Source organism: Antedon mediterranea, chromosome 1 (assembly GCF_964355755.1).
Source record: "Antedon mediterranea chromosome 1, ecAntMedi1.1, whole genome shotgun sequence".
In the NCBI taxonomy this organism is placed as follows: domain Eukaryota; kingdom Metazoa; phylum Echinodermata; class Crinoidea; order Comatulida; family Antedonidae; genus Antedon; species Antedon mediterranea.
This window is the reverse complement of record NC_092670.1, coordinates 11,477,299-11,504,075: the sequence shown is the minus strand read 5'-3', so window position 1 is coordinate 11,504,075 and position 26,777 is coordinate 11,477,299. Positions and strand designations below refer to the sequence as shown.

General features: G+C 34.7%; 3 protein-coding genes and 8 non-coding genes across 14 annotated transcripts; 4 read left to right on the top strand and 7 right to left on the bottom strand.

Moving 5' to 3' along the window:
* Window positions 1-76: 76 nt before the first annotated feature.
* Window positions 77-148, top strand: Trnah-gug (transfer RNA histidin (anticodon GUG)). Its single transcript has one exon. It is a non-coding gene; the product is annotated as a tRNA-His (tRNA).
* Window positions 149-312: 164 nt separating this feature from the next.
* On the bottom strand, window positions 313-384 carry Trnaw-cca (transfer RNA tryptophan (anticodon CCA)). Its single transcript has one exon. It is a non-coding gene; the product is annotated as a tRNA-Trp (tRNA).
* Window positions 385-959: 575 nt separating this feature from the next.
* Trnah-gug (transfer RNA histidin (anticodon GUG)) lies at window positions 960-1,031 on the bottom strand. Its single transcript has one exon. It is a non-coding gene; the product is annotated as a tRNA-His (tRNA).
* A 170-nt stretch (window positions 1,032-1,201) lies between these two features.
* On the bottom strand, window positions 1,202-1,273 carry Trnah-gug (transfer RNA histidin (anticodon GUG)). Its single transcript has one exon. It is a non-coding gene; the product is annotated as a tRNA-His (tRNA).
* A 170-nt stretch (window positions 1,274-1,443) lies between these two features.
* Window positions 1,444-1,515, bottom strand: Trnah-gug (transfer RNA histidin (anticodon GUG)). Its single transcript has one exon. It is a non-coding gene; the product is annotated as a tRNA-His (tRNA).
* Window positions 1,516-1,713: 198 nt separating this feature from the next.
* Window positions 1,714-1,785, top strand: Trnah-gug (transfer RNA histidin (anticodon GUG)). Its single transcript has one exon. It is a non-coding gene; the product is annotated as a tRNA-His (tRNA).
* A 167-nt stretch (window positions 1,786-1,952) lies between these two features.
* Trnaw-cca (transfer RNA tryptophan (anticodon CCA)) lies at window positions 1,953-2,024 on the bottom strand. The gene has a single exon. It is a non-coding gene; the product is annotated as a tRNA-Trp (tRNA).
* Window positions 2,025-2,467: 443 nt separating this feature from the next.
* Window positions 2,468-2,539, top strand: Trnah-gug (transfer RNA histidin (anticodon GUG)). Its single transcript has one exon. It is a non-coding gene; the product is annotated as a tRNA-His (tRNA).
* Window positions 2,540-2,834: 295 nt separating this feature from the next.
* LOC140056332 (carbohydrate sulfotransferase 11-like) lies at window positions 2,835-5,769 on the top strand. Of its 2 annotated transcripts, none has more exons than XM_072101685.1 (4): window positions 2,835-3,396; window positions 3,641-3,810; window positions 4,170-4,339; window positions 4,906-5,769. In XM_072101685.1, exons 2-4 carry the CDS (start codon window positions 3,693-3,695, stop codon window positions 5,767-5,769), a joined length of 1,152 nt encoding a protein of 383 aa, XP_071957786.1. In that variant the 5' UTR covers window positions 2,835-3,396; window positions 3,641-3,692. The 2 variants fall into 2 exon arrangements, with proteins under 2 accessions (XP_071957786.1, XP_071957779.1); XM_072101678.1 differs by having other exon boundaries at window positions 2,836-3,396; window positions 3,657-3,810.
* A 19-nt stretch (window positions 5,770-5,788) lies between these two features.
* Window positions 5,789-9,304, bottom strand: LOC140056348 (MICOS complex subunit MIC27-like). Its single transcript, XM_072101697.1, has 6 exons — window positions 9,203-9,304; window positions 8,671-8,847; window positions 8,380-8,434; window positions 8,173-8,268; window positions 7,621-7,772; window positions 5,789-6,918 (listed from the first exon to the last, which is right to left on the bottom strand). The coding sequence occupies exons 2-6, from the start codon at window positions 8,812-8,814 to the stop codon at window positions 6,751-6,753; spliced, it is 615 nt and encodes a 204-aa protein (XP_071957798.1). The 5' UTR covers window positions 8,815-8,847; window positions 9,203-9,304; the 3' UTR covers window positions 5,789-6,750.
* A 148-nt stretch (window positions 9,305-9,452) lies between these two features.
* Window positions 9,453-26,704, bottom strand: LOC140056314 (pumilio homolog 1-like). Of its 3 annotated transcripts, none has more exons than XM_072101650.1 (17): window positions 26,632-26,704; window positions 26,066-26,341; window positions 24,779-24,865; window positions 24,248-24,374; window positions 23,352-23,566; window positions 20,824-20,984; window positions 20,005-20,266; window positions 19,512-19,620; window positions 18,454-18,558; window positions 17,295-17,606; window positions 16,778-16,849; window positions 15,906-16,313; window positions 15,234-15,721; window positions 14,493-14,783; window positions 14,119-14,213; window positions 13,630-13,713; window positions 9,453-13,092 (listed from the first exon to the last, which is right to left on the bottom strand). In XM_072101650.1, the coding sequence occupies exons 2-17, from the start codon at window positions 26,288-26,290 to the stop codon at window positions 12,855-12,857; spliced, it is 3,279 nt and encodes a 1,092-aa protein (XP_071957751.1). In that variant the 5' UTR covers window positions 26,291-26,341; window positions 26,632-26,704; the 3' UTR covers window positions 9,453-12,854. The 3 variants fall into 3 exon arrangements, with proteins under 3 accessions (XP_071957751.1, XP_071957759.1, XP_071957767.1); XM_072101658.1 differs by having other exon boundaries at window positions 9,453-13,083; XM_072101666.1 differs by lacking the exon at window positions 18,454-18,558.
* Window positions 26,705-26,777: the final 73 nt, after the last annotated feature.

Genomic DNA, 26,777 nt, shown 5'->3' with positions numbered 1-26,777 from the left:
AATGATTTATATAACCATTTTTTTTTTGTACAATTATGTAAAATATAAATATCCTTACATCTGTCCTATGTAGCTCGCCGTGATAGTATAGCGGTTAGTACTTTGCGTTGTGGCCGCAAAAACCCAGGTTCGAATCCTGGTCACGGCATTGAAATGTACACAATAATACGGCAGTAGGACTACAATTTTTTTTCCTAAAAAATTACAATCTTCCAAATGTTATCAATTAATTTAAAAAAAATCGAAGCCAATTGTAAAATAGGATTGCTTCATTGTGGAGTAAGAGATTGCTGGTGGGTTTAAAAGTTAAACTGACCCCGACGTGAGTTGAACACGCAACCTTCTGATCTGGAGTCAGACGCGCTACCATTGCGCCACGGAGTCAGATGTAGGTAAACAAAAACTATGGACATCTTTGTGATCGTAAAAAATAATTTATTTCGGACATTCCTACAGAAATATACACATTCTAATGCGTAACAAATAATATGGTTAGGTCAGAGGTATTTATAAGTTTTGATACCAGGGTATTCATTGTGGATAAAAATAAAATAGTCCATTTGCCGTAACATTGTTTTATCGATGCCGTGACCAGGATTTGAAGCTGGGTTATTGCGGCAACAACGCAATGTACTAACCACTATACGATCACGGCGAGCTACGTAGGACAGACATTGATGTTTCCGCTAAATTTGTATTTGATATCTGTCATTGCTGCTGGTATCAAAACTTATAAATACCTCTGACCTGACTTAAACGCACGCAACCTTCTGATCTGGAGTCAGACGCGCTCCATTGCGCCACAGAGTCAGATGTGGGTAAAATAAAAACTATGGACATATTTTTTGTCGTAAAAACATTTCGTTAAAAAAATCTTTCTAATGCGTACAAGATAACATCATTGCATTCATTGTGGGTAAAAATAAAATAGTTCAATTGCCGTGACATTGTTTTATCAATGCCGTGACCAGGATTCGAACCTGGGTTATTGCGGCCACAACGCAATGTACTAACCACTATACGATCACGGCGAGCTACGTAGGACAGACAATTATGTTTCCTGTCAATTTGGTATCTATGGAAATTATTTATGTTGGACCTTTCTACAAAAAATGTACTCCTTAATGCGTAAAAATAACAAAATTGCATTCATTGTGGGTAAATATAAAATAGTCGCATTGCCGTGACATTGTTTTATCAATGCCGTGACCAGGATTCGAACCTGGGTTATTGCGGCCACAACGCAATGTACTAACCACTATACGATTACGGCGAGCTACGTAGGACAGACATTTATGTTTCTTGTCAATTTCGTATCTATGGAAATTATTTATTTTGGACCTTTCTACAAAAAATGTACTCCTTTATGCGTAAAAATAACAAAATTTCATTCATTGTGGGTAAAAATAAAATAGTCCCATTGCCGTGACATTGTTTTATCAATGCCGTGACCAGGATTCGAACCTGGGTTATTGCGGCCACAACGCAATGTACTAACCACTATACGATCACGGCGAGCTACGTAGGACACATGGTGAACAACACTGGTGGGCATATAATATAGATTATTTTAACGTAACATGCATTTCGATTTTTTAATAATTTACTAAATTACCCCATTTGACCAACTTGATCGTAAATGATTTATATAACCATTTTTTTTTGTACAATTATGTAAAATATTAATATCCGTACATCTGTCCTACGTAGCTCGCCGTGATAGTATAGCGGTTAGTACTTTGCGTTGTGGCCGCAAAAACCCAGGTTCGAATCCTGGTCACGGCATTGAAATGTACACAATAACACGGCAGTAGGACTACAATTTTTTTCCCTAAAAAATTACAATCTTCCAAATGTTATACAATCAATTAATTAAAAAAATGGAAGCCAATTGTAAAATAGGGTTGCTTCATTGTGGAGTAAGAGATTGCTGGTGGATTTAAAAGTTAAACTGACCCCGACGTGATTTGAACACGCAACCTTCTGATCTGGAGTCAGACGCGCTACCATTGCGCCACGGAGTCAGATGTAGGTAAACAAAAACTATGGACGTCTTTGTGATCGTAAAATAATTTATTTCGGACATTCCTAAAGAAATATACACAATCTAATGCGTAACAAATTATATAATTGCATTCATTGTGGATAAAAATAAAATAGTCCATTTTCCGTGACATTGTTTTATCAATGCCGTGACCTGGATTCGAACCTGGGTTATTGCAGCCACAACGCAATGTACTAACCAGTACCACTATACGATCACGGCGAGCTACGTAGGACACATGGTGGAGAACACTGGTGGGCATATAATATAGATTATTTTAACGTAACATGCATTTCGATTTTTTTACTAATTGACTAAATTTCCCCATTTGACCAACTTGATCGTAAATGATTTATATAACCTTTTTTTTTTGTACAATTAGGTAAAATATTAATATCCTTACACATCTGTCCTACGTAGCTCACCGTGATAGTATAGCGGTTAGTACTTTGCGTTGTGGCCGCAAAAACCCAGGTTCGAATCCTGGTCACGGCATTGAATTTACACAATAACACGGCAGTGGGACTTGTTTCTTTTTTATTTGGATATGATAATGTTCCTTAATTTGATATAACCACATTGCTGTACTCAATATTTTTACTCGGGGTACCCGAGTCTAGGACTTACTCACTTTCGTCTCCTCCTCCATCTGGACACTATTGAGTAAAAAGTGCGATTTATAAAGTACTACTCCTCCCTTATTCGTTGTAGTATTGAGCATGAATATACTACAGGGACATGTCCTCAAAGCTAGAGCCGGATTTTTTAATTTCAAACCGGATGCAGCAATATCACGTCTCGAAGATGGTACCGTATAGCCGTATTTGGTAGCGAGGTTATTGTTGTGTATGTGACGTTACATCCGGTCTTATGACGTCATTACAGCTTATTTTGCTGTACCCCGAGCAGTCCCTGCCCCGAGTATCGCACATTCGTACTTGTTTAACAAGTTCTTTATTATGCACATGTTTATTTTATGTTTAGGGAACCAACGGCTTCACGTCCCATCTTATGAAGTGGAATTTATAGTGCGGTTTTATGCAGCACGGCGGATCGGGAATGTTGGTAACCCTACTTAAAATGTACGTAGCGGTGTAAATGCAAACACAATTGACCTATTCATCATAATAAAGGGCGTGATGTAAATACCTATTATTTTCATTGTATACTTTTTAGACGTTTGATTCGCTCCGTTGATTTCATTCAATAGGCACTCTGGCATCGTCGACACTAAACCATTTTTAAATTTAACAAAATCATTACCATTACGCTTATATCATATTAGTGGTTACAACTGCACATCATCGTATATATAAATGGGGAGACAGATAGAGTGACGGAATCTTTATGTAGTAAGTAAAAGTACATATTAATTATTTTGTAAATGAGAAGAAACATTCAGGCCTATGTCATGGTGCCGGCTTATCTTGGCGTTTGACACTATAACCAGGGAGTTCTAATTAAAAACTCCCTGCTATAACTGTGTAAAAAGTGGTAGCCCAGAACATTTTGCACCACGAATTTTTTATACCCTTTTTTGTAATTTTCGGCAAAGTTGCCTCTACTTGATTATTAACCTAATAAATGAATGTCCAGCTTATTGTTCTTGTAGTACAGTACGGTTCTCATCGTACGGAAATTTGTGGTCATGTTGACTATAGAGACGTCGCAGAGTGTATACAGCCCTCGTTTTATGATTGGCTGTCTTGGGGTGCTTTTCCTTTACTGTGCATTCGTAGTGACATTCACAACAGAAATATTCGACGGTAAGTTGGGATGATGATGATGATGATTAAATACAATTCCAGACACTATCATTATCAAACTATTTTGACAACAAAATGCCAAAAATATAGTAGTGATATCCCCAAATATTATCATGTCCATATATGGACACATCACACTTTTTGTCACATAAAGTTTGATAATGTAGACAGGGCTTAGCAACCGAAAAGACGAGATTTTCGCAATTACTTTTTTCCTTTCTGAAATGCGTACAGCAAACTTGTCTTTAGAACAGATTATGTATCATACTGTAGGATTAAAGTACAGTAACAGCTTTGGAAACATTGGGGTTTACAACATATAAGTAGTTTATAAAAGGATTTTGCTTTCTATTTTATAGGAGATATTAATTTAAGAACACCAGACATTCGATCAGCCAATACGTTTCCATGGGAACATGACGACGATCGCAGAGTTACACGCAAAACTGCCAAACCTCAAAACGTTGGTACTACTCAAACAAAAGAAGTTAAAAGGGTAGTTATTACGAAAGAACCGACCCAGGAACAGGTATGTCTTCTTCAGTCAACAAATTAATATAACATATACAAAACTTGAAAAGTTCTAAAGCCATCGTGTTGTATTCGTGTTACACGCGAGGGCCAGTTAATGTGAATAAAGCTTGGTTCCCACTAGGACGCAACGCCGCAATCAAAAGCAGTGGATTATTCGTGATTGACTTACGCCCAGTATGAACCACGCTTTAGATATATTAGGTATTTTGAGAATTATAAAACCATCGATTCAACGTACAGTAGGCTACGCCAATTGATTTTCATATTTCCTATCGATATATTGATGGCGTCACAAAAGCATATTAAAATCCGCTCACTTTTTGAGCGCTTAATTTAATTATTAATTATACCAAGGTAATCTAACAACCGGACACTGAGCTCGCCTTGAGATAGGAATTCGTAACAATCCTTTGATCTTATGTGTGGCTGCGTCAAATGCCAACAGTACTGTACTATGTACTTATAATCCGCGGCGGTTAGATTGCCTTGATACAGTACTGTACTAGATTATACATAATTAAGTACTGTAATCTTATTTTGTGTTCTTGCTTTGTCTATTAGATTTATCGATTTATGGCTGAGCAGTCCGAAATTCAATCGGAAAGAAAGGAGAATTTGGCGGAAATATGCAGACGAAATTCACAGCTAACTCGAGGAGGCCTTACATACGATACACTACGACATATATACGTCCACGAAAAAACTAAATTATTATACTGTTTCGTGCCTAAGGTTGCTTGCAGTAACTGGAAGCGAGTTCTTATGAAGCTAGGCGGCAACGAAAAACCCATAGATGACATTTCCTCACACGAAGCTCATTTCCGAAATGGCATGAAGCGACTCGTAAGTTACAGCGTCGAAGCCCAAAACGAAAAGTTAAAATCGTATAAAAAGTTCATGTTCGCTAGAAACCCGTTTACTCGGATTTTATCAGCGTACAAGAACAAATATCAGGATCCAAAGATGTACGCTAAAGAGACGTATTTTCATAGATTCGCTAAGCGTATCATGAAGAAATATCGACAAAATCCGTCTGTACACGACCTTATGACAGGGGAGGGTATCACCTGGCAAGAGTTCGCTCAGTATTTAACTGATCCTTCCGAATATTCTAGCTTCGACGATCACTGGGAGGAAACGTACAGGATCTGTTCACCGTGTAAAATCTCGTACAATTTTCTTGGTAAACTAGAAACAATTAACGAAGATGCTAAATATATTTTACGGTCGTTAAACGTCAGTGATACGGTTACATACCCACCGAGAGCAAACAGCCATCCGACAAATAGCACAAAAGAATTTGATAAGTATTACGGATCGTTAGAAACCAGTGTATTAAAGCGTTTATGGACGATATATAGAATAGACTTCGAACTGTTTGGTTATGAAATGCCGCAAGTATTAGTAAATAGGTTACAGAAGTAGAAATCACATGTAACATTGCTTAATAGTACATCATGGCTTTAATTCAAACTTTTGATTGCATGCAATAAGACGACTATACGATATTGATATAAATTGTGCGGTACATTAGCTCTGAAAAGAACTGTTGAGTTTCACAAAGTTTCGATCAATATGCTTTGATCGTTCTCAAGAGATTGCATATTTATCGAAACGTCGAGAAACTAAGCAGTTCTTTTCAGAACTAATATATGTGTGTACCGCAAACTTTATATCAACATTTGATATCGCCATGCAAACCTTCAAACAATATAAGACTATATGAATCACTGGAGCGTAACAAACATCAGCACATGCTCATAAATGGATAATGCTTAGATAATGAAAAGAAGGTTATTTTGGAAGGTGATGTCAGTGATTTCCACGAGTTTGTGACAGCATTTTCAGTTCAGGAGAACTCTGAATTAATCATTAAAATTTGCAAAGCGGTTTCTATGAAAAAAAGTTAGTTCCAATGCACTAGTTGGTACACTGCATACAGGATCAGTATTTATATTTAAACTTTACTAGAAGTTACAATCCAACAATTACATATTGGCCTCCAATAAAGACTCGAGTAAAAGTCTTCCATATGTGGCTACATATAAAATAATAAACCACCAATATGCTTAAAGATATATTATCCATAGAAAGTTGACAAAATCATTTTAAATATCGAATTAGCTTTCCTGGATTTGAAGCACCATAAATGTTAACAAGTTGAACATAAAAATAAAAGTTATTTAAACAAAATTTACTTCCAATTTTGCTAAACACAATCCTGCAATTGTTCTATTTTTAATTATTTGTTTTATAGGTAAACATTGTATAATAATAATAATATACAATTTATATTTTCTAAGTTGTTATTTTCTCGATAGAGCAATAAAATATTAATTAAAATTGGTTATTCTGTACTTTGACCTTTCACCTGTACAATGACCTTTAGTTGTACCCGTTGACCTTTCAACTTCTTGTTGTGTACAAGTCTTTATCAGCTGGATTTGACTGGCCATAGTCTTTGTTTGTGGCATCATTATCTCTTGGTGCCTGTTCTGATTTTGAAACTTCCTTGACATCTGTCAACTTTGACCCTTGCTTTGTTTCTTCTAATTCTTTTGGCTTAGATTCCTCCTAATAAGAAATTTATTAGATTTGATTACATTTTGAAAATAGGTTGTTGTAAAGACTTTGCTTGCATATACAGTGACTAATCAGGTTTATACTACACACACAGACAGACCCACAAAAAAATAACAAATCATTTTAAATTTTATTCATTTTATGATTTTACCTAGGTAGCTGAAACTTTCCCTGCATAGTACAACAACTGGCAAAATCATAGATGAAACCAATAATATTGTGTTATGGGCAAAATAGCACATTTATGTGAAGACCTGTTACTGCAGTTTCATGACAACACGCTCTGTCTACACAATCAAACTAGTGTGATTTTTTTGTCCCATAAGTTTGATAGTGTAGACAGAGCTTTAGTTGTGCATGTCACACGATTCTCATTACTGTATCTCAATTTGAGCAGTAATATAATAAAGTTCCATGATACAGAATCACATATTCATCACATGTTACAACTGTATGATAGCAAGTATTTTTGTAATGGTTAGGGTAAAAATAAATTCACATGTGTAGGAATTGGACTATGATACTGTACACAAATTATTATTATGATATTTTCCTAGACACTTTGGCTAGTTGCATGTATGCATTTATGGAGAGCTTGAATACTGTGGTTGCTACGGCCGTATGGCCAACATACACTGTTCTTTCAAATCTCAAAATTGAATAAAATAGTGTTAATAACACATTATCATTTACCTTATTGTCAGAAGGCTTGAGTAATTCTATACTATGTGTTTTTATCCAATCCCATTCTTTCTCAGCTAATCTCACTGCTTGGTATGGATAACATATAGAGGCAGCTGCCGATACCAATACTCCAGAATAAAGCACTTTTTTAACTATTCCACCTAAAAGTGAGATGAAGAGTGATAAATATGTATTAACGAATTTAGTCAAATAAACACGCCCTTCCCCGCCCCCATAGAACATCATTTGGAATAAACTCCCTCCCACTCGAATAAACTCCCCTTTCAAAAAGAAAATCTTTCATATTATAATAATGATGGCAGAAGTATTAGTCAGATGGAACTTGGTGGTTAATATACTCAGCTGTTCATCACAAGTTCCTGGTTTCAATTCCTATCTTAAGTCGGGATTTTTTCCTCATGACAAAAAAAAACCAGATTTATTTATACGTAGAGCAGCATTCTTGTATGTTTGTCTGTGACAAGTAGTTCCCCTTTAAGAAGGATAGTGAATGTATTTATTTTTAACGAAGGCCTAAAATACAAACAATATTTCCTTTACCCTTCCTTGCTAAAACTATTCCAGCCAGTCCTGCTAATGAGATAACACCTGCTCTGGGGTAAAATCCTTCCTCTGTCTTAATGAATGCAACAACATCTAAAATCAAGAATTATTACAGAATAGTTTGTGTTTTGAATAACGATTCAATGAATAAATGGTAAAGATAAACAATAACAGGATTATATCCATCTAAAACATTATCATTACCATTTGCTGTACGTTCAACTGTCTTGTAGGCATTCTTGGTTGACTGGACCATTCCCTAAAAATAAAAGTAATAAAAGATTAAAAATTAAAATATTATTTTTCTTTGGTAACACTTAACAGGGAAAATTTATTCTTCATCCTTGGAAAAATTTTATGACAATTTAGTTTACATATATATAACAATTATATGTTATAGTTGAACACCAATGGAACAGTATTAGTCCCTCTATTACACTTTCACACGTTCTAATCTTCCTGAATATTAACAACTGTAGCATTTTGTAAACTCACTTGAAAACGATCAGTCACTTCCCAGGTCTTTTTTCTGACAACTGATATACCATTTTGAAGTGGTGATTCTTTTTCTGGTTGAAGAACATATTCTACATCTCTGACTGGGTTATCATAAATGCTTAAATCTTTTGCTTTCACCATGTTTTCCTTTATTTATCATACAAAGTCAATCAACTGCAAATTAAAACAATCCATTTATTTAGGCCTACCTACCATCCATTATAGAGGAACATATATTACGCATTATATACAATTTGTTTTAAATCAAAATGGATGGATCATACAAAAACAAAAGCACTACTAGCCTAGTTAGGCCCGGGCCCGGGTAGGCCCCATCCGATTTAATACTCCTCCTAACTAGGCCTAGCTAGGCTACCCTTCACCCTAGTTAGGCCTAGCCTAGGCCTAGAGGAAAAGTACGAAATAAACCTCACTCCAACTTTAGTGTACCATTGTTATGATTAACAATCAAACAATGGTATGTTTGGTTAACGTTAAACATTCTGTTAAAACAGTTTATTTCACTTACTAAACTTCTAAAGCCCAGGCTTTCTAACTTAACGCTTAACGTAGGCCTACTTTCTTCGGCCAATTCTTCTCTCTGCATGCTGCTGCTCCCTGCTCCGTCCGTACGACGTGTGCATGCTGCTTACAGCTTAGTATGGAACGCCCATTACCAACATTTCTGATTTTATTTATTTACAAATTTCTAAATTAATCGATCATTTAATAATATATCCATCTATAATTACTATAAAATGTGATCTATACATCATTCGAACAAAATCAAATCACACATTTATTTTGCTTATGGTACTAAAAGAAACCATTTATTATTTGTTGTACATCAATACAATTTTAAGATTCTTTGTACAGCATGTACAAAAAAACAGAACATTACATAGAATGCCATTGAACATAAAATTGCCACAACCTAACAATACTAGCTATTAAAAAATATATTCAGTTATTAGGCCACCAAAAAAAACCTGCTGCATCAAATCTAGGACTTAACGGAGAGTTTTAAAGATCAGATATTAAAATCATATTTTCTCAAAAAGTACAATTTTTTCCCCAAACTCAAAGCATGTTTCTATTTTTTTTTTCTTCTAAGCAGCGTAATACAATTGAAGGCCTGCTAACTTTTTATCTAGAAAATCTACAGAAAATTTGCATTTTATAAAATAATCTAAATAACATTCAACTTGCAAACAATACATACCACAGAATATTACTTTGTTTAGCAATTTTACTAATCATAAAAAAATTACTTACAATATGCCAAAATAGTTTACAAAATTCAATCTATCTAATCCAGAAAATATTTAGACAACAAATGAGTAAACGGGTGCAATGGATTAGAAATAGATTAGAAATGTTGTCACAATACAAATGGATGGATGATATGTGTCGAGACAAAAGTTCATCAAATAAGGTCAACTACTTGTAGTAACTTTAAAAATTAAAAATTTCAATTCAGAAAAAATTCATACAAACAATAGACAAATTTCATTACTATGAGGATTATTTACTCTCTCTTATACAGATCAAATTTACAGTAAAATATTATTATGAAACTTTTACTACAACTAAAAAACATTTGATAGGGAAAAGACACACGAAGGAGTTATCACAATTAAATTTACAAAGCCTATTCAATGGTACTATCATTTTTTTTTCTTCCAAATGTACATTTTAATATAGAATTCTCTTTGACAGAATATGTACTTCTAAGGTTAGAGCCAAGTCCGTTTTTTAAATTTTCTATACAATAATTTGAGTTGGACCTGTTGGCAAGTGTACATGAAAACAATTTACATTTGTACATCTGTACATAGAAGCTATAAGCAAGGCGGAGTGGAAATTACAAGATGCTTACTTAAGCCATTCAAAACCTACACACAGCACATTTAAATAAAATTGATATTATCAAAAAACATGGTCGCTATTCAAACAGGATAAAAAGGGTGTCTTTTTACAACATTCCAGACAGAAATTGGACCATTATTTGCATCAAATTTTTGTATATTATTTTCAACATTAAACATCCCGATTTAATTAATATAATATTAGTGTTGGGATGATATATTTATTACAAAGTTGTTTACAAGTTAGAATCGAAACAAAACCCTACTGTTAACCGTGAATATATTTATACATACAAATCACCCAAAACTAACTATTTAAAAACATCGGTATTTTTTATATATATAATAGAAAATGTTTATTATTAAAAAAATGCTAAAAATATAATAAAAAGTTGGTCAAATCAAAATACTACCCATTTAAAAAAAAATATGAGCATCTCTCTATACATCAGTTGTAAATTTGTACAGAATGTAATTTTCTTTATACAGATACGGGGTTTGTGTACAAGGCTTATATAACCTACAGTATATTCATTTATACAGACTTTGTATGCCATTTATAAAATAGTTTTCTTTTTAAATAATTTCTTTTATTTGGGGTGTTCTACATTACAGTGAAAAAACTCGTTGAAAATATCCTTATTATTAATATAAAAAAAACCAATGGTTATTATTATCATCATCATTATTATAATACATGATGTTTCTTCCAAAGCATATTTCCTCTTCTATACTTTTATAATTAACTTTACAAGATTCGTAAATTAAAGGCAACAATTAATGTTTTTCTTTCAAGGCGGTTTAAGTTTAACTGACCATGAATATTGAGGGTGTAAATCTTTCCAATATAATAATCATTTTCGTTATTTCTGTTTTCTTTAGCACACCACCAAAATCAATGAATAGAAGGGTCAACTTTTCAAAATACAGCACCATCAAAATAATTCATACAATGTGTATCACCAACATATTAATTTTTACAATTCTAACAAGGATTCTTAACCTCATACCATTTTATAATTAAGATAGATAGCACTATTGAGGTGGAAGACTTTTAAAATCAGGATATTAAGAACCCTACAATACAGTTTCCACTCTAAAATTGGCTTATATTTTATTTGAAATGAGGACATTTTTAAAAAAAAAAATGAATATTGAATGGCCTGAGGCTTAATTAATAAAATATCTACTGTTTTAAATTTAGGATTTCTTCACAATTAATTAATTTTACAAAGTTTACATAATTGTTAATTATAAAATACAAAACATTAATATTTCCTCAAAATAATTATTTAAAAAAACCCTTGAAATTGAAAAAAAATATTCTACACACATTTGCTTATAATTTGATGTCAAATCTTGCCAGAGCTGTATTTAGAATTATGACATTCAACAATTAGAAAGCCATTTTGTGTCAAGCGTTTAACAAATTGAGTACATTTTGCAGTAGATTTTACACAGCTATAAATTAATTAAATTAACTTTAAAAAAACATTCTTTGCTGTGCAAGTACTCAATTAAGCTTTAGATTAATAATTTACTAATAATTATCATATATGCGATTCATATAACAACATATAGGTTAAAAACCCCTGGGGAAATACTTTGCATTTATAATAGTGACAAAAATGACACAAAATGGCTGTCATGTACCATGTGACTGAAGCTGAATGTCACAACTCTATAACGGCTTGTTCTACCTAATTTTGTTAAAATCCATGCTTTCTTAATAATAATAACATGCAGTTTATATAGACATTCTGTACATATAATTGGTAAATATCAGGGGAAAATATAGTTCATTCAATATAAATTGTATACAAAATTGTTATTCTGTACTGACTATTGCTGATAACATTATGTTGCAAGTCAGCCTGATAAGCTAAAATTACATTATTGTATTTCCCCTGATATGTACATTATATATGTATAGATAGTTAGTTAACTTTCAAACGCATGCAAACAATTGGTTATATATAATCTACAATACTTTTTCTACAATTGTACAAACTACAAATAGTTGCAAGTAAAAAACCCCAGTCTCTGGTCTAAAACATAGAATTCCGCATTAAGCTTAGCATTAAACAAGCAATCTATTACTCGACGACTAAATATTCAAAAAATGACAATATATAAGTTTACCTTCTTGCGTGTCCTACCAAGACCTAACACCATTTTCATATCATGCATTCCTTTTTTTTTGTTCTAATAATAATACGACATAAAGATAAAAACACATTGAAATTGACAAACTAAAATGTTATGTCAAAAGCAATTTCTCTCGGCTTATTATAAGCCACACAAACAAACCGTTTACAACGTCCCGTTAGGAGGCGCGCCTATCGGCCCCAGGTCGTTACTCTTCATGAAGAACTTCTCGAGCTTGGCCAGGATGTGTTTCCCGTACGTGTATTTTCTAAGGGTGCTGACGTGCGGGCGAATCTTATGCATGAGTAGCTTTCGTTGGTTCGGCTCGGCAACGTCAATCATTTTCTGTACTACATAGTTAGCGTACTGATCTTTCATCATTGTATAAAGAGCACTGTGGGGCCTGTATGAAGTAACAGGCAACACATTAGAACTTGTATTTTCTATATTTATTGCTTTTACTGTTCACACATCATATATTCATACACTGTTGTGTGAGTCAATAGACACCATTCACACTTAAGCTTGGTTCCCACTAGAACGTAACGCAAGTACGTAAACGCAACGCAAGCGTTTTAACCAATGACAAGCAAAGTTATAGACAGTTAGCAATCACAAGCGAATAAGCCCTCGCTTGTGATTGGTCAATTCACTTGCGTTGCGTTACATCCATGTGTTGCGTCGCCAGTGGGAACCACGCTTTAGGCTAAGAGGAAACAACACACAGGTTGGGACATTTTGAACGCCAAGAAAAGCCTGGTTTTGGGAGAGTTTCCGGTTTTCAGAAGGTCCAGTGTTGGGAAAGTTGTCACTGTAACAACCTTCAAGTGTTGATTAGGTATTAGCATTATTTTTGTTACTTAGACATGAAGTTTAACTTCAAATCCATTGTGGCTCATTTAAAAATCCAATTAAAAAATAAAAGTAATGAATTACTCACCCATCGTTGAATGTGCACACTTCATCAATGAGCAAAGCTCTCTCAGGCCTGGACGCATGCGTTACACACTTCTCCACAACATTACTGTAAAAAAAATATAATACAATTTTAGAAATGGTAGCAACGACTATTAACTAATATTCTAGTCCTTAAGCTGAACTGGAAACTGAGGAATTGGGAATAGGCACACGACAGACCCATGGCAGTCATCATCTACCAGATCAGCCCACTGGCAGACGATTGCCTACTCTATTCATACATGTACAATTAAATTAACTAGGGGATACACCAGAAAGTGCAAAATCAAAACATTTCAATTTGAAACTCTTTATTTTATCAGCACGAAACAAATATTATTATTATATAATACAGCAGTAGGTCATTGGCTATGTTTCCTGGAATATTTGAAACAGCTAAGGTAGGTAGGTATCCCAAGACATTTTGCACTGTGTTCCCCTATCTCAGAGCTAAGGATAATTTGAGGCCTACCTTGCAAATTTATGCTGACTGAGCACAAGGACTTTGCCTCGTAATTCAGTCACAATTTTACTTTTGTCCTCCGGTCTTCCATGCTCCAAAACATGCTGTAAACAAAACAAAAATTTAAATTCAAATATGATTAATTTTTTTTAAACACAGTAATACATTAAATTGTATATTTTTTATGCTGTAACAGTTGGATAAAAATTGAATGAATGTTTAATCCGATATCTTTGTTTAGGTATGTCTGTCACAAGCTTTTTGCTTTTTTTGAACATGCCTTCTTCAATATAATACCTTTCTTTACACCATTTTGTATACTGTTATAATTTGAAGAAAATAAATGTTACTTTGATTGATTGATTGATATTATAATTGTTTACCTGAATGACATAATTTCCATACTGGTCCTGAACCAGACGTTCAGTGTTCTGATGTAGTTCCTCCAGGATGGGTAGAGTTTGATCCACGGTACAGTGTTCAAGGATGCGCTGGATGACCCGACATCCATAAGGATGAGTAGATAAGGAGAACACTTGGCTACGGAACGCATCAATGATGAACTGGAGCGCAACCGGCTCAACACACTCAATGCACTTTTGAACAACGTGATTGCCATTTTGGTCTTTCACGCACTTCAAAACGTGGCCGTCAAGTTCACGGACAATCTCAACCTGAAGGAAATAATTGCAATTAGGTTCAAGGGGTCAGTTGACATTATATATATAATGTTGTGTACTTGTACAAAGTTGCTTAATAAAGCACTTTTAATAATTTTTCAGTTACTGAAAGATTACAAATGCATAAGGAATGAAAACGATCTGTATTAGATATACATTTGTATATTAAGTTCTGTCTACACTATCAAACTAGTTGGACAAAAAAAGTGTGATGTCCTCAAATATGGTGGTGTCATCCCCAAATATGGTAATGATATGACCATCATGTCCATATATGGGCACATCATATTTTAATAAAGTTTGACAGTGTAGACAGAGCTTAAGTGAAGGCTTCAATGACTACTGACTTTAGCATTTATGAAGAAAACTGAACAAAATATACTAGACATTGGATACAGTAATCTAGACTGCTTTATTTATGAATCAAAAAAGTTATGACTGTACCTGTAATTCTGGCGGGATGGATTCCAGAGCTTTTTGTATAACACGGCACCCATACATCTGGAGAGCAAGGGGAAGAACGTGCCCTCTTATACGCTGTGCCAATGCCTGCTTCTGTTCTGTGCTGCCGAACTCAAAGAACTTTTGGATAACATAATTACCGAACACATCAGTCATGAGGTTGTAAGCGGCACCAAGGATCTCTCCAAACACCATCTGACGCTCCGGTATGGAAGCGCGTTCAAGCTTCTGCTGAATGAAGCGCGAACCATGCTGATCTTGCGAGAACTCAACAATGTGGCCGGTCAGATCACGAAGTTGTAAGTTAGGAAAACGGTTGTTCCTGAAATCTTCTAGAAGTCTGCTACGGCCGGGAGCACTCTTTTCCATAAAGGTGGAACTGCGAAGACTGCGTGGTGGAAAGAGGGTGTTCGACCAGCCACTCGTTGATGAAGAACTGTTTCGATGATACTTGGCCTCAGCTCCTGGGGCTGAAAATTAATTAAATAATTAGTAAATGTAATTCAATACGACTAATTAAACATTATCATACCTGAATATAATGTAAATGTAACTCTCTAAATACTACTTTTTCTAGCAATATAGAATCGTGTAGCAATAAGAAAATGCCAAAATATATGGCATTTAATCATCGTTGACTAATATGAAACATACCTAGACTTATACCACACAAAGATGTTTGGGACGGTGGTGGTGTCAGACTACCAGTGTTCGTTGGTGAGATACCGAAAGGTCCTAATGTAGTTGGGGAGCTGCCGTAAAATCCAGAGAAACCTTGGCGTTTGTCGCTACCTAGCGAATCTCGACGATCACTCAGAGATGTGGAACCAGCAATGCCAATCGACCCTACGGTAGAGCCTAGCGATCCGATACCTCCGTTGCTAAACATAGAGCTGTTTTGGTTGAACGATCCTACTGGATTGGTGGTCTGCGTAGGCGTACCAGCTGGCATTGGGCTATTTGTATACAGTGACATTGGTGGTTGCTGTTGCTGCTGTTGTTGTTGGGCACCAAGTAGACGAAATGGTCCATTTGCATTTGCCATGCCATTGGCTGTTTGTACTGTGGGAAAAAAACATGTAAACAATGTAAGCCATAAAGGATATCCATGTAAAAGACATGGGCTCAAGACCTATCTCTGTGCCACATTCCTTATAATATTGTTAGGCAAGATGCTTTTCATAATATTCCTTGACCCTTGGATGGGACGTAAAGCTTTTGGCCAATTGTGCATACAATCAACATATGCATGAATTGAAAAAATGGGAATTCCCCAGTGCACTAATCATGGTAAAAGCTGGACCGTGGTTGCCATGGGTCTGTAGAGTGCCTAATCCTCAATTTTTGGGGACATTTAATAATCATTTTACACTTCACCTGCTTAAATTCATTGCATTTCTTTGATTTACACAAAATGTATTTATGTTCTTATTGGTTTAGGTCTTAAAAGAAAGTGTGTCTAGTTATAACAGTCCACTACTAATTTGACCATGAGCTAAGTAAAAACGATAGAAACTGTTCTTTACCTGGTCGAGGGTTGCCCATGATGAGTTGTCCAGTCTGATCATAGTACACCGGTGCTATCACTTGGTAACCAGCTGAGAAATGTCAATAAAAAACATGTTAGAACATCAGAATGAAACAATGAAATGCTACTATTGGATTCAATATCAGTAAATTAACATCAATATAGATAAATGATTTCTGATAAATTTCAATATTTATTTGCACACTACAGACGAATGAAATGAAATATCGAAAGACTGTATAAAAGCATGGCAAAACCATAGAAGATGTGAAGTAATTTTATAAAAATACAACAAATTATAAGGGGTGCTATATATTTTAGAAAAATACACAAATTGTAGAGGGTGCTATTTAAGAAAATAACTGACTGACTATTTGTTAATATTTGGCACATACTGATATGCATTGTGTTGGCGATACATTTTTCACTTTTTGTTAATCAAAAGGGACCTAGTAGTAGAGCCTAAATGATAAATGTACGCATTAACGTAGACAAACAAACAAACAAAAGCTCACCGGGAGTAGCTAAAGCCTGTGCTTGCAAAGCCTGGGCCTGAACGGCTTGAGCCTGAGCTTGTGCCTGCGCTTGGGCCGTACCAGGTTGAGCGTTTTGTTCTTGCTGGCCAGGCTGTTGGGGTTGCTGTCCAGGCTGCTGTTGTTGCTGCTGTCCCTGTGGTGTAAGAGGACGTCCGTTCTGTTGGTTCCTCACCATTTGTTGCTGCTGTTGTTGCATGCCTTGCTGCTGTTGCTGTGGTATGATGACGCCAGGATAGACGCTCCAGGGAGGAACACCATATGCATACTGAGGTTGTACCACGGTCGGTTGACCTAATCACAAAAGATGATATCAAAATAATCATATCTTGCCATTAGTTGTTACACCATTATGTTGTACAGGAGCAGAATATCGTGAAATCTCTTCACTCCAAAATTAACAATTTATTGCAGATACTAATGATTTCAGTGTGTATATTTATCCTTTGTCAATGCAATTTTAACATAGTTTGCATTTTTTTTAACGAAACGTTTTACACATTTTTATAAATTTGTGATGTTTTTGCTATTATTGCATTGGTTATATATAAATAATGTTTCTAAATAACTTTTTAAAGAACAGAATACTACCTGCACATACCTAGGAATTAATATAAAGTTTTTACAATTTTAAGTATTGGTAGAAACTAATTGATTTTTTTCAATAAAATCTTCCTTATTAGATTAGCAAAACATCATATTATGTATAAATGTGACCTACATATAAAGTGCAGATCTGTTGTACAGTATATCATTTACATGAGAATGGCTTTCTAAGTGAGTATGATACCATGGCATGCACATGCTATATTTTAGAGATCATAGGATATCATTCCAAAATATATCATTTTAAACATAGTAACAAAATCTAAAGAAATCATGTAAAAGTTTATGACGGGAACATGTGAAGTGAATATCTCAGTAAAGTTGCAAATAAACAAGTAAATTAATCAAATTAGGTGATATTAAATGAACAAAAATTGAACAACATGTGAAAAATTATTGTTCTTTAAAATACCAAATTAAAATATCCCAATTTTGTGATACAACTCATGCATTTGCCTGTTTAAATTGTGTTATTTAGTTTTAATTGCAATCTTTACTGGGATAATCGAAAAACAAAATCAAAAATTGAATCTACCTGCAATCGTTGCTGTGAGGCCTAATGCATAAGGATCTTGGGCAGTGGGTGCCGCACCGGTAATTATATACGGGTTGGTAGGAGCAAATGCAGTGGGAGCTAGGCCTATGAAAATAACAACAAGCAATAGAGATGTATTTAATAATAAAACAAGCTAAATGGCAAACAGATAAAATAATTAAAAAAATGCTTCAAATTAAACAGCTTCTCCAGATTATATAGAATGACAACCATCTGTGAATTTAACATTCTTATACAATCAATAAATAAATATAGACAATTTTCTGTACTGTATCTTTAAAAGTACCGTGGGCAACTTCTGCAATACAGGGTCACATCTGTATAACATATTATGATGTCTGTATTATAGGCCATAAGCTTAACTGTAAACATTACATGTGACACTGTATTATAGAATGTGCCTATGAAACGGAACAACTGGCAAGATACAATACAGAGAATTGGATGATAAGTACACATAAATAGCCCAGCAAGATTGTCTTGAATGCAGATCCAAGGGTGAGATGTATCAGACAAAAACCTTTTGTTTGTGATGGTTTCTAATTCAGTGGGAATGGGTGCTTATTTATGGTCATGCCATAACATACTGACAGTACTGAAACTAAAAATATCTCCTCTAGATATGCATTCAAGACTGTATTGACACACGTATCATAAAATATTGCATTCACCGCAGCGAACCACCTGTTTTTTATTTTCCAACAACCCAGTTTTCATTTGCGGCTTTCACATAGAATAGACTGTAGAATGGAACATGCATAAAATGAGACCAAATTAAAATAATATATATTGTAGAAAAAGGACAGTTTGACAATGTTATTTTAAGTCAATGATTTTGCTTAAGTTAACGTATTTGCTTTTCTTAAATCTTTTTAATTTAAAGTTTATTCCATAAGATAAAACATCTGATTAAATAAAGTTTTTTTTTCAAATAAAAATGTCCACGATTTTGACTGAAGCAAAAAGATTGATAATTGGAAGATTTAAGTACACTCAGGGATAGTCTACATCCGATCAAAGAATAGAGTTAGTCTTACCCATTTGTTGTTGTTGCTGAGCTGCGGCCAATGCATACTGTTGCTGCTGTTGGGACGTCAGTTGTTGTATAGCTATAGCTTGCGGGGTAGCTTGACGTTGCTGCATCATCTGCGGTAAACAAAATTAATTAATAAATTAAGACTCAATATAAGAAATAATAGGAGAGACCATTTTTAATGCAATGATTTAATGAAGCCACTAACTTATCTTTTAATTATCATATAAAACCCATGACACTATCACAGGGTTAGAAATTAATTAAAATTTTTTCCCCAATACTGTTTTTTTGCATTTGCAGCGGCAGCTGCCAATGGGAAAATCTAACCAACGAACACCCACCAACCAAAATATAAGGGACAGTATAATCCTACCTAACTTCCCCAAATTTAATACACAGGCCCCATGGGATTATATGCTGTATATGCAATCATAAATTCTAGAAAAAAACAAACAAAAACCCTGCTACTGGTGTAGTTATACTCCAGTTATTACCTGCTGGGTGTGGTTATACTCCAAGTAGCTGGGACTGTCCATGCTGGGCACCATTTGACCACCATAATCAAACTGCAAGGGGTCAACAGAAACATGCTGCTGGGTATCAATCTGCAGGGGGTTTTGCTGGGCCTGTTCCATGTAGTTCTCTTGTGTGGTCTTCTGGTGTTGTAAGACATGTCGGTGTAGGTCCATCGGCTGTTGTACTTGTACCTTGCCTACCTCCTCCACTGGAACTTGATTCACGCCAGGTAGAATGGTTCTATAGGGCAAACGATAAAACAGGTTATTATACAAAGCATTTTCTAAAGCTCTGTCTACACTACTTGACTTGATGTAACAAAAATGTGATGTGCCCATATATGGACACGATGACATCATATCACTACCATATTTGGGCACATCACACAATTTTGAAGTGTAGACAGAGCTTAATATAATATCTTACACTAAAACAAATCTGGTGGCTTCCTCTTGAATTTACCTTAGGACTTAGTTCATTTGTTCCTTCAACGTAACTGAACACTCCTGCCAAAATTTACATAACCAAACCCTAGCAAATCAGAAGAGCACTCACCCCCGACACCCATATTGCCCCTCTGTTTTACCTTCCATTTGAGTCCACCATGAACTTTCAGATCTGTGCATGATGTTTTCATTCGAAAAGACAGAATTTTGAAAAAAAAGAAGACCTTTTCAACACAGATTTGAAGCAATAGTGGTTTAAATGGGTAGGTACCAGCAAATTCAAGGGATTGATCTGTTTCACTCACACTTTTCTACATACACTTTTAAAATATATAACAACATATAACTCACTCTTGTTGCGGTTGAGTGGTAGTTTGAGGGACTTCATTCTGGTTGTCAACCTGGTTCAGTTCTTTGCTTTCATCAAAGGGAGAAGGAGTTTTACTACCCTTTGCATTAGCTTGGTCATTGGTCTCATTTTGGGTTGGTTCCTGGGTCTGATTGGCAACTGGCTGTGAAATTAAATAAAACAGATTTCAGGTTAATAATGCGGTCTACAAAAAATTAATTAATATTAATTTTATTCTAAATTTATTTCTTCGGAAAAAAATATGAATTTCAACAGACCCTCAAATGGCAATGCAAACTGAATAACAAAATCATTTTAATTTAAAAAAATATATATTTTAAATTCAAACAAGGAATAAATGTATTAGTAATGAATAAATAAAATATAGTTGTAGGTACCTTTGATACATGTACAAGAGGCACATTTAAGAGAACCCCTGAAATGTTGAATTTGAGAGGGCCCCTGAAGAATAACAACAATTATTTTGTCCAGCTGGAAGGTTTAGCCTCTATAGGCCCGTTCATATCGAACTTAGGGCGAGATAAATTTATTAGATTAACATGATGATGTCGCCATAACTTCGACGTGAACGAATTATTAGGGCGAGATGAAGGAATTTCCTCGACTACGGTCAGTCAAGGCCATCGCCTCGACGGAATAGTAAATCCACTGGTAAAGCTAGAAAACGATTAAGGTAATTAACACAGCATGAGGCATTCAGAATTGGAGGTCACCAATACACCAATCAGATTAAAGCAAATTTCAACTTTTTTGACATATAAACATCAACAAATTAGCTTTATTTCTGAACCACATGTTAACCGAGAGCGACGATCTGTCATATTACTATTTTAAAACTTATTTTAATACATCAGTACCGCATTCATCATGTCCGAAAAAGTAAAAGCGAAGACAAAAAATGTTACATCTAGGCTTGTATGTAAAAGAAACATGATCTCCCCAAGTTCGCGCTGTTCCTTGGCATATCGTAGGTATCTGAGCCGTCGTTGTTGTCGCATCATTCGTTGGGATTCCATGCAGCTAGAAACGAACTCAACTAACGCAAACAGCAGCAAAGCAGTACCTTCATCTAGTTCAGTGTCGTCATTAATCATTTGTAAAAATATAGGTAAAAACCCCGATAATAATAATAACTGAGGAAGCATTGTGTCGACGGATCGTTAAGCAGTACTCGAAAAAGAAGGTGGTAGAATGGGTGCGTATACACACAAGGAATAGCCCACAATAAAGTGCCCTAACCTGTTCAACTGTACTTCCTGTTCGTGTCGGCGGGGTCGCGAGCACGTGATGCTTAAGTTATCTCGCCCTAACATGAGCCGTCGAACGCAATTTAATGAATTTAATCGAATTACCGCTCTCGTAAAATTTAACTACATCAGTACTTATCTCGCCCTAAGTTCGATATGAACCCAACTTATGAATTAAAAAATATACCCTATACTACCTTGACATTTCAAATTGCAAGATCAACATTTTATTAATTACACAGTACAGACATGCACTTTTTTAATCAATTAGCACAGCCTGTATATTGTGCAAATATTTCTAAGATTTATTACTCAATCTATTTAATTTCAAAACAAGTAGCGTAGAACTCTTTCATGGATACCTATTCCATTTTGTCTTCTAATAAAATTAATTTAAGACAAAACATTTCTAGAGAATTAAAAAGTCAGTTTTGAAAGCTAGATGCAAAAAGCCAACAATAAAAACAATTGAATAGTACAATCCGAATTTACATATTCTGAACAATGAATGTCATTGGTTCTTTTGTTTGGCACAATTAATCCAATGACATGTGAAAGGTCAACGAATAAAACTTAAGCACCTATACAAGCTACAGTACAGTTATATATAGTTACTGTTATTTAAAGACATTGACTATATATTATTAGGTTAAAAGGATACAAGGTTGAAACTCTTCATATATAATAAAGAAAATCAAACAAGTGAATTAGCCTATTTTATATGTACATCCACACTCAATAAGTTTCAAGCTTTACTTAATGCAGTACTTGCATATTTTTATTAATAAGGTTGATAAAAGCTGTAGAATGTTAGTGCTTATTTAAGTAGATTACAAAAAGTTATTTCAAAGTATTAAGTTAACTGCCCTAAAGCTCTGTCTACACTATCAAACTAAAAAAAGTGTGATGTGCCCGTATATGGTAGTGATATGCCCAAATATGGTAGTGATATGCCCAAGTATGGTAGTTATCATGTCCATATATGGCCACATCACATTCTTTTGTCACATAAAGTTCGATAGTGTAGACAGAGCTTTACATAAAAAATCAGTTATCATTATTATCACTTGCAATAATTTGGTAGGGTAGGAAGGTCCAATTTATAATCAACAGAATGTAATCACCATTAAAAATAAGCCATGTTTTTAAACAGTCATTGCCTGGAAAATCCGACAGATTAGAGAGCCCACAGAGAGTTTGGGAGAGCCTAGGACAATTTGGGAAATCCCAAGTGTACTTTTGGAGAGTTGATTTGTACTTACGAATCTCGCTCCTCCCGCTTTCATTCTGCCAAGTTTATTGGCATCCATATCCTTGCCCATGGTGGCTGGTGAACTGCCAAGTACGTACTCAGCCATACTAACTCCGAGGCCACTCGTTTCAGATCGAGGCGACAACACAGCATTCTCTTGGCCCTGATAAGACCCTGGAGACAATCCTCTTCTTTGTACCATAATCGGTTGCGATACAGAATGATCTGAAGATTCAAGAGTAAACTATGTAAAGCTCTGCCACTATCTATATGCCCATATATGGACATGCTGATGTCATATGATATCACTACCATATTTAAGCATATCACTACCATATTTAAGCATATCACTACTATATTTAAGCATATCAGTTCCATATTTAAGCATATCAGTACCATATGTAGGCACACCAAACTTTTTTTGTAAAACTAGTATAGACAGAGCTTTAAATATCAACATTGCAAGCAATAAGAGAAAGATTTTAGGAAATCAATTTTATGATGATGATAATAAACATTTATAAGAAAAATTATATATAGAAGACAAGTAATAATTGAAACTAGTGAATTTTCCTCAAAATCCACTGAAAACCAATTCTGCGCTTTGGTTCCAATTAGATTAGACAGAATATATTGATAATTTTCTATAACAAGAAAGCATCTAGACCCGTTGGAAGAACGAAGAAAATATGGAAAAAAAATGGTACAGGATGATTTGAAAACTGTATTAAATTACACAGGACAACCTGAGACACACCCAGGGATAAATGGCACAAAATAGTAGAAAGTGCTGTGTCTACCGACAAAGAAGGATATTGATGTTTATATCTAAAAGTATAAATAAAATTAACTCCATATATATTTATCATTATTATATAAATAATTATATATATTTACTATACATACCAGTGCCACTTTGTTGAGGCATTGAAACACCTCCCCAACTACTAGCTGGCCACTGGTTGCCACCTAAGAACAGGCTGCCATCAGCTTTCTGCTCATCTCCTTGATCCCAGAACTTCTTTGCACCAAACTGAATGGAAAACCAACAGAATTTTAAGAATCTACAATCACAGGTATTTCAAATTCAATGTATTATGAAATTAATTTGAACATGAGCTATAAACAATTAGTTCTCAAGTGTCTCTGAACCTTTTGCACTAACCAGAAATGGTATTGGTAGTGTCAATGAGTGTCACTTACCTGGACAAACCAATTAGCTCTTTTCCCACCAAGTGGATGAAAAATTATTGTTGTGTGAAACACCCCTAACTGCCCATCAGGCAGTCCATTACATTTACACAGAGCATCCCAACCCATCATAATTTCTTTTTGTATCATTATTGTTTATGTACGAATACAACTATTCGAATGTTAGTTTTTTTTTCCAATTTACTGATTGAAAGACCTGACCATTGACTTACTAACAGTCCTTACCTCTTCATTGATTCTTAATCTCCGATCACCTTCCAAGTGCAATGCGTTGAACTGGTTTGTCATCCGAGCAATTTCAGCCGCCCTGGTCTGTAAAATATACAAAGAAAACATGTATTAGAAACTAACCAAATTACAACAAGCAAAGAATTCCAAAAACCTATACAAAACTACTTCCACATATTTACAAAATTGTATGCAAAACATTCAATACAAAACTGTTTAGACTTAAAGTTCAATTTGATTTCCCTGTATTGAAAGTTTTGAATTACATAGAAAACATATTAAACAAATAGTTGTGGAAACACTGTACGTGTAATTTTTGACTGGTTGTAGTTTTTATTAAATTATTCCAATTGCATTTCAATCGTTGATATAAAGTTTGCGGTACACCACATCTATTAGCAAGGAAAAATTTCATTTGAAAATTTTGTTTAGCAAAATTGATAATCAAACTGATTTTTTAGTCAAGAAACATAGTTTTGTATTGTATTTTTTGCTACACAATTGTAGAAATGTGTAGCAAAAAGGTTGTTTTGTATAGCTTTTTGCTATATGCTACACTGGCGAAATTATTCCCTGATTAGTTCTGAAAAGAACTGTTGAGTTTCTCGACGTTTCGATCAATATGCTTTGATCGTCCACACTCCTGAGGACGATCTAAGCATATTGATCGAAACTCAACAGTTCTTTTCAGAAGTTCTAATATACATACGTGGTGTATCGCAAACTTTATATCAACATTTGATTTCGCCATGCAAACCTTCAAACAATATATTACATTTCAATCATTTTAGTAATTAAATACAGTAGGCTATAAAATATAATTTCATAATCTGAACGATGATTGTTGTTAGCCTTAATAATTGGATGTACTAGGCCTAAATACAGTATACTGCTGTTAAAAATTCGGATTATGCCATTTGGCCCAACATATGACTTCAATTATATTTAATGATTGAATTATGTTTTTATATCAAACTGAACAGACACTTTTGAAACAACCGTAAACAAGTGCATTTTGTAGGATTGTAGATAATAGTGATCAAGCCATCAGCCAAGGCCCAAGATGGCAAAAGCTAAAGAATGTGAGTAATTTCTTTGGATTTTTCATAAACAAGATGATTTATTTACTTTTGAAACAAGCGTAAATACCAAATCTAAAATAAAATCCACCGTACCTTTATAATGTTAATAATTAGGGCTACTACTGAGTGAGCTAGTCTAGTACTTTCCGTACGCAAGTGGAGAAGATGGGCCTAACTAACACATAAATTAAACTGTACTTGCCTGTTCAATGATGCTATCATCTCTATCAGCATTAGCCCATCGTTGTTTTTCATACTGTCCAGGGTCAACTGCTTCACCAGGCTGCCGTTGATGAAAATAAGCGATAGTGGCATCGTCTCTAGACCCCTGTTGGAGGGCTGGATGCTGTGATCGGGGGCCTTTCTGTACACCACCAGGGCCTCCTTGCTGTCCAATACGAGAATCGTCCCAAGCTACCTCAGTCATGATTTTTTTACAAACTAACTTTACAACTATTTACAAATATCATTCCACGATCTAAAAACAAATTAAATATATATTTAAAACAATATTTACTGGTTACATAACATGGAATTAAATTGCGTTCTGACTATCCTATATTTTACTGAACTGAGCACAAATAATACGACTGTGTGGCAAGTGGGTAAACAATGAAAATCACGGAGTGTGATCTATCGTTCCACCAAATTAGTTATTAAAAACACACCTATCAAACATTTAATTTCATGTAAATTTACTTCATAAATCGCCTAAAACTATTATTCACTTTATTTTGTTACAACAATTCAAAAAACATTTTAACTTACGGGGATGAAACTGGATTATTTACAACAGTTTATCTTTATTCTAACTCAAACATCCCGACATTTTGAAAATGATGGATTCTGGGATATATAGCATGTGCGTTTATAAAGGATGACGTCATTTCTATCCATGAGCTGAGTCAGAAAGT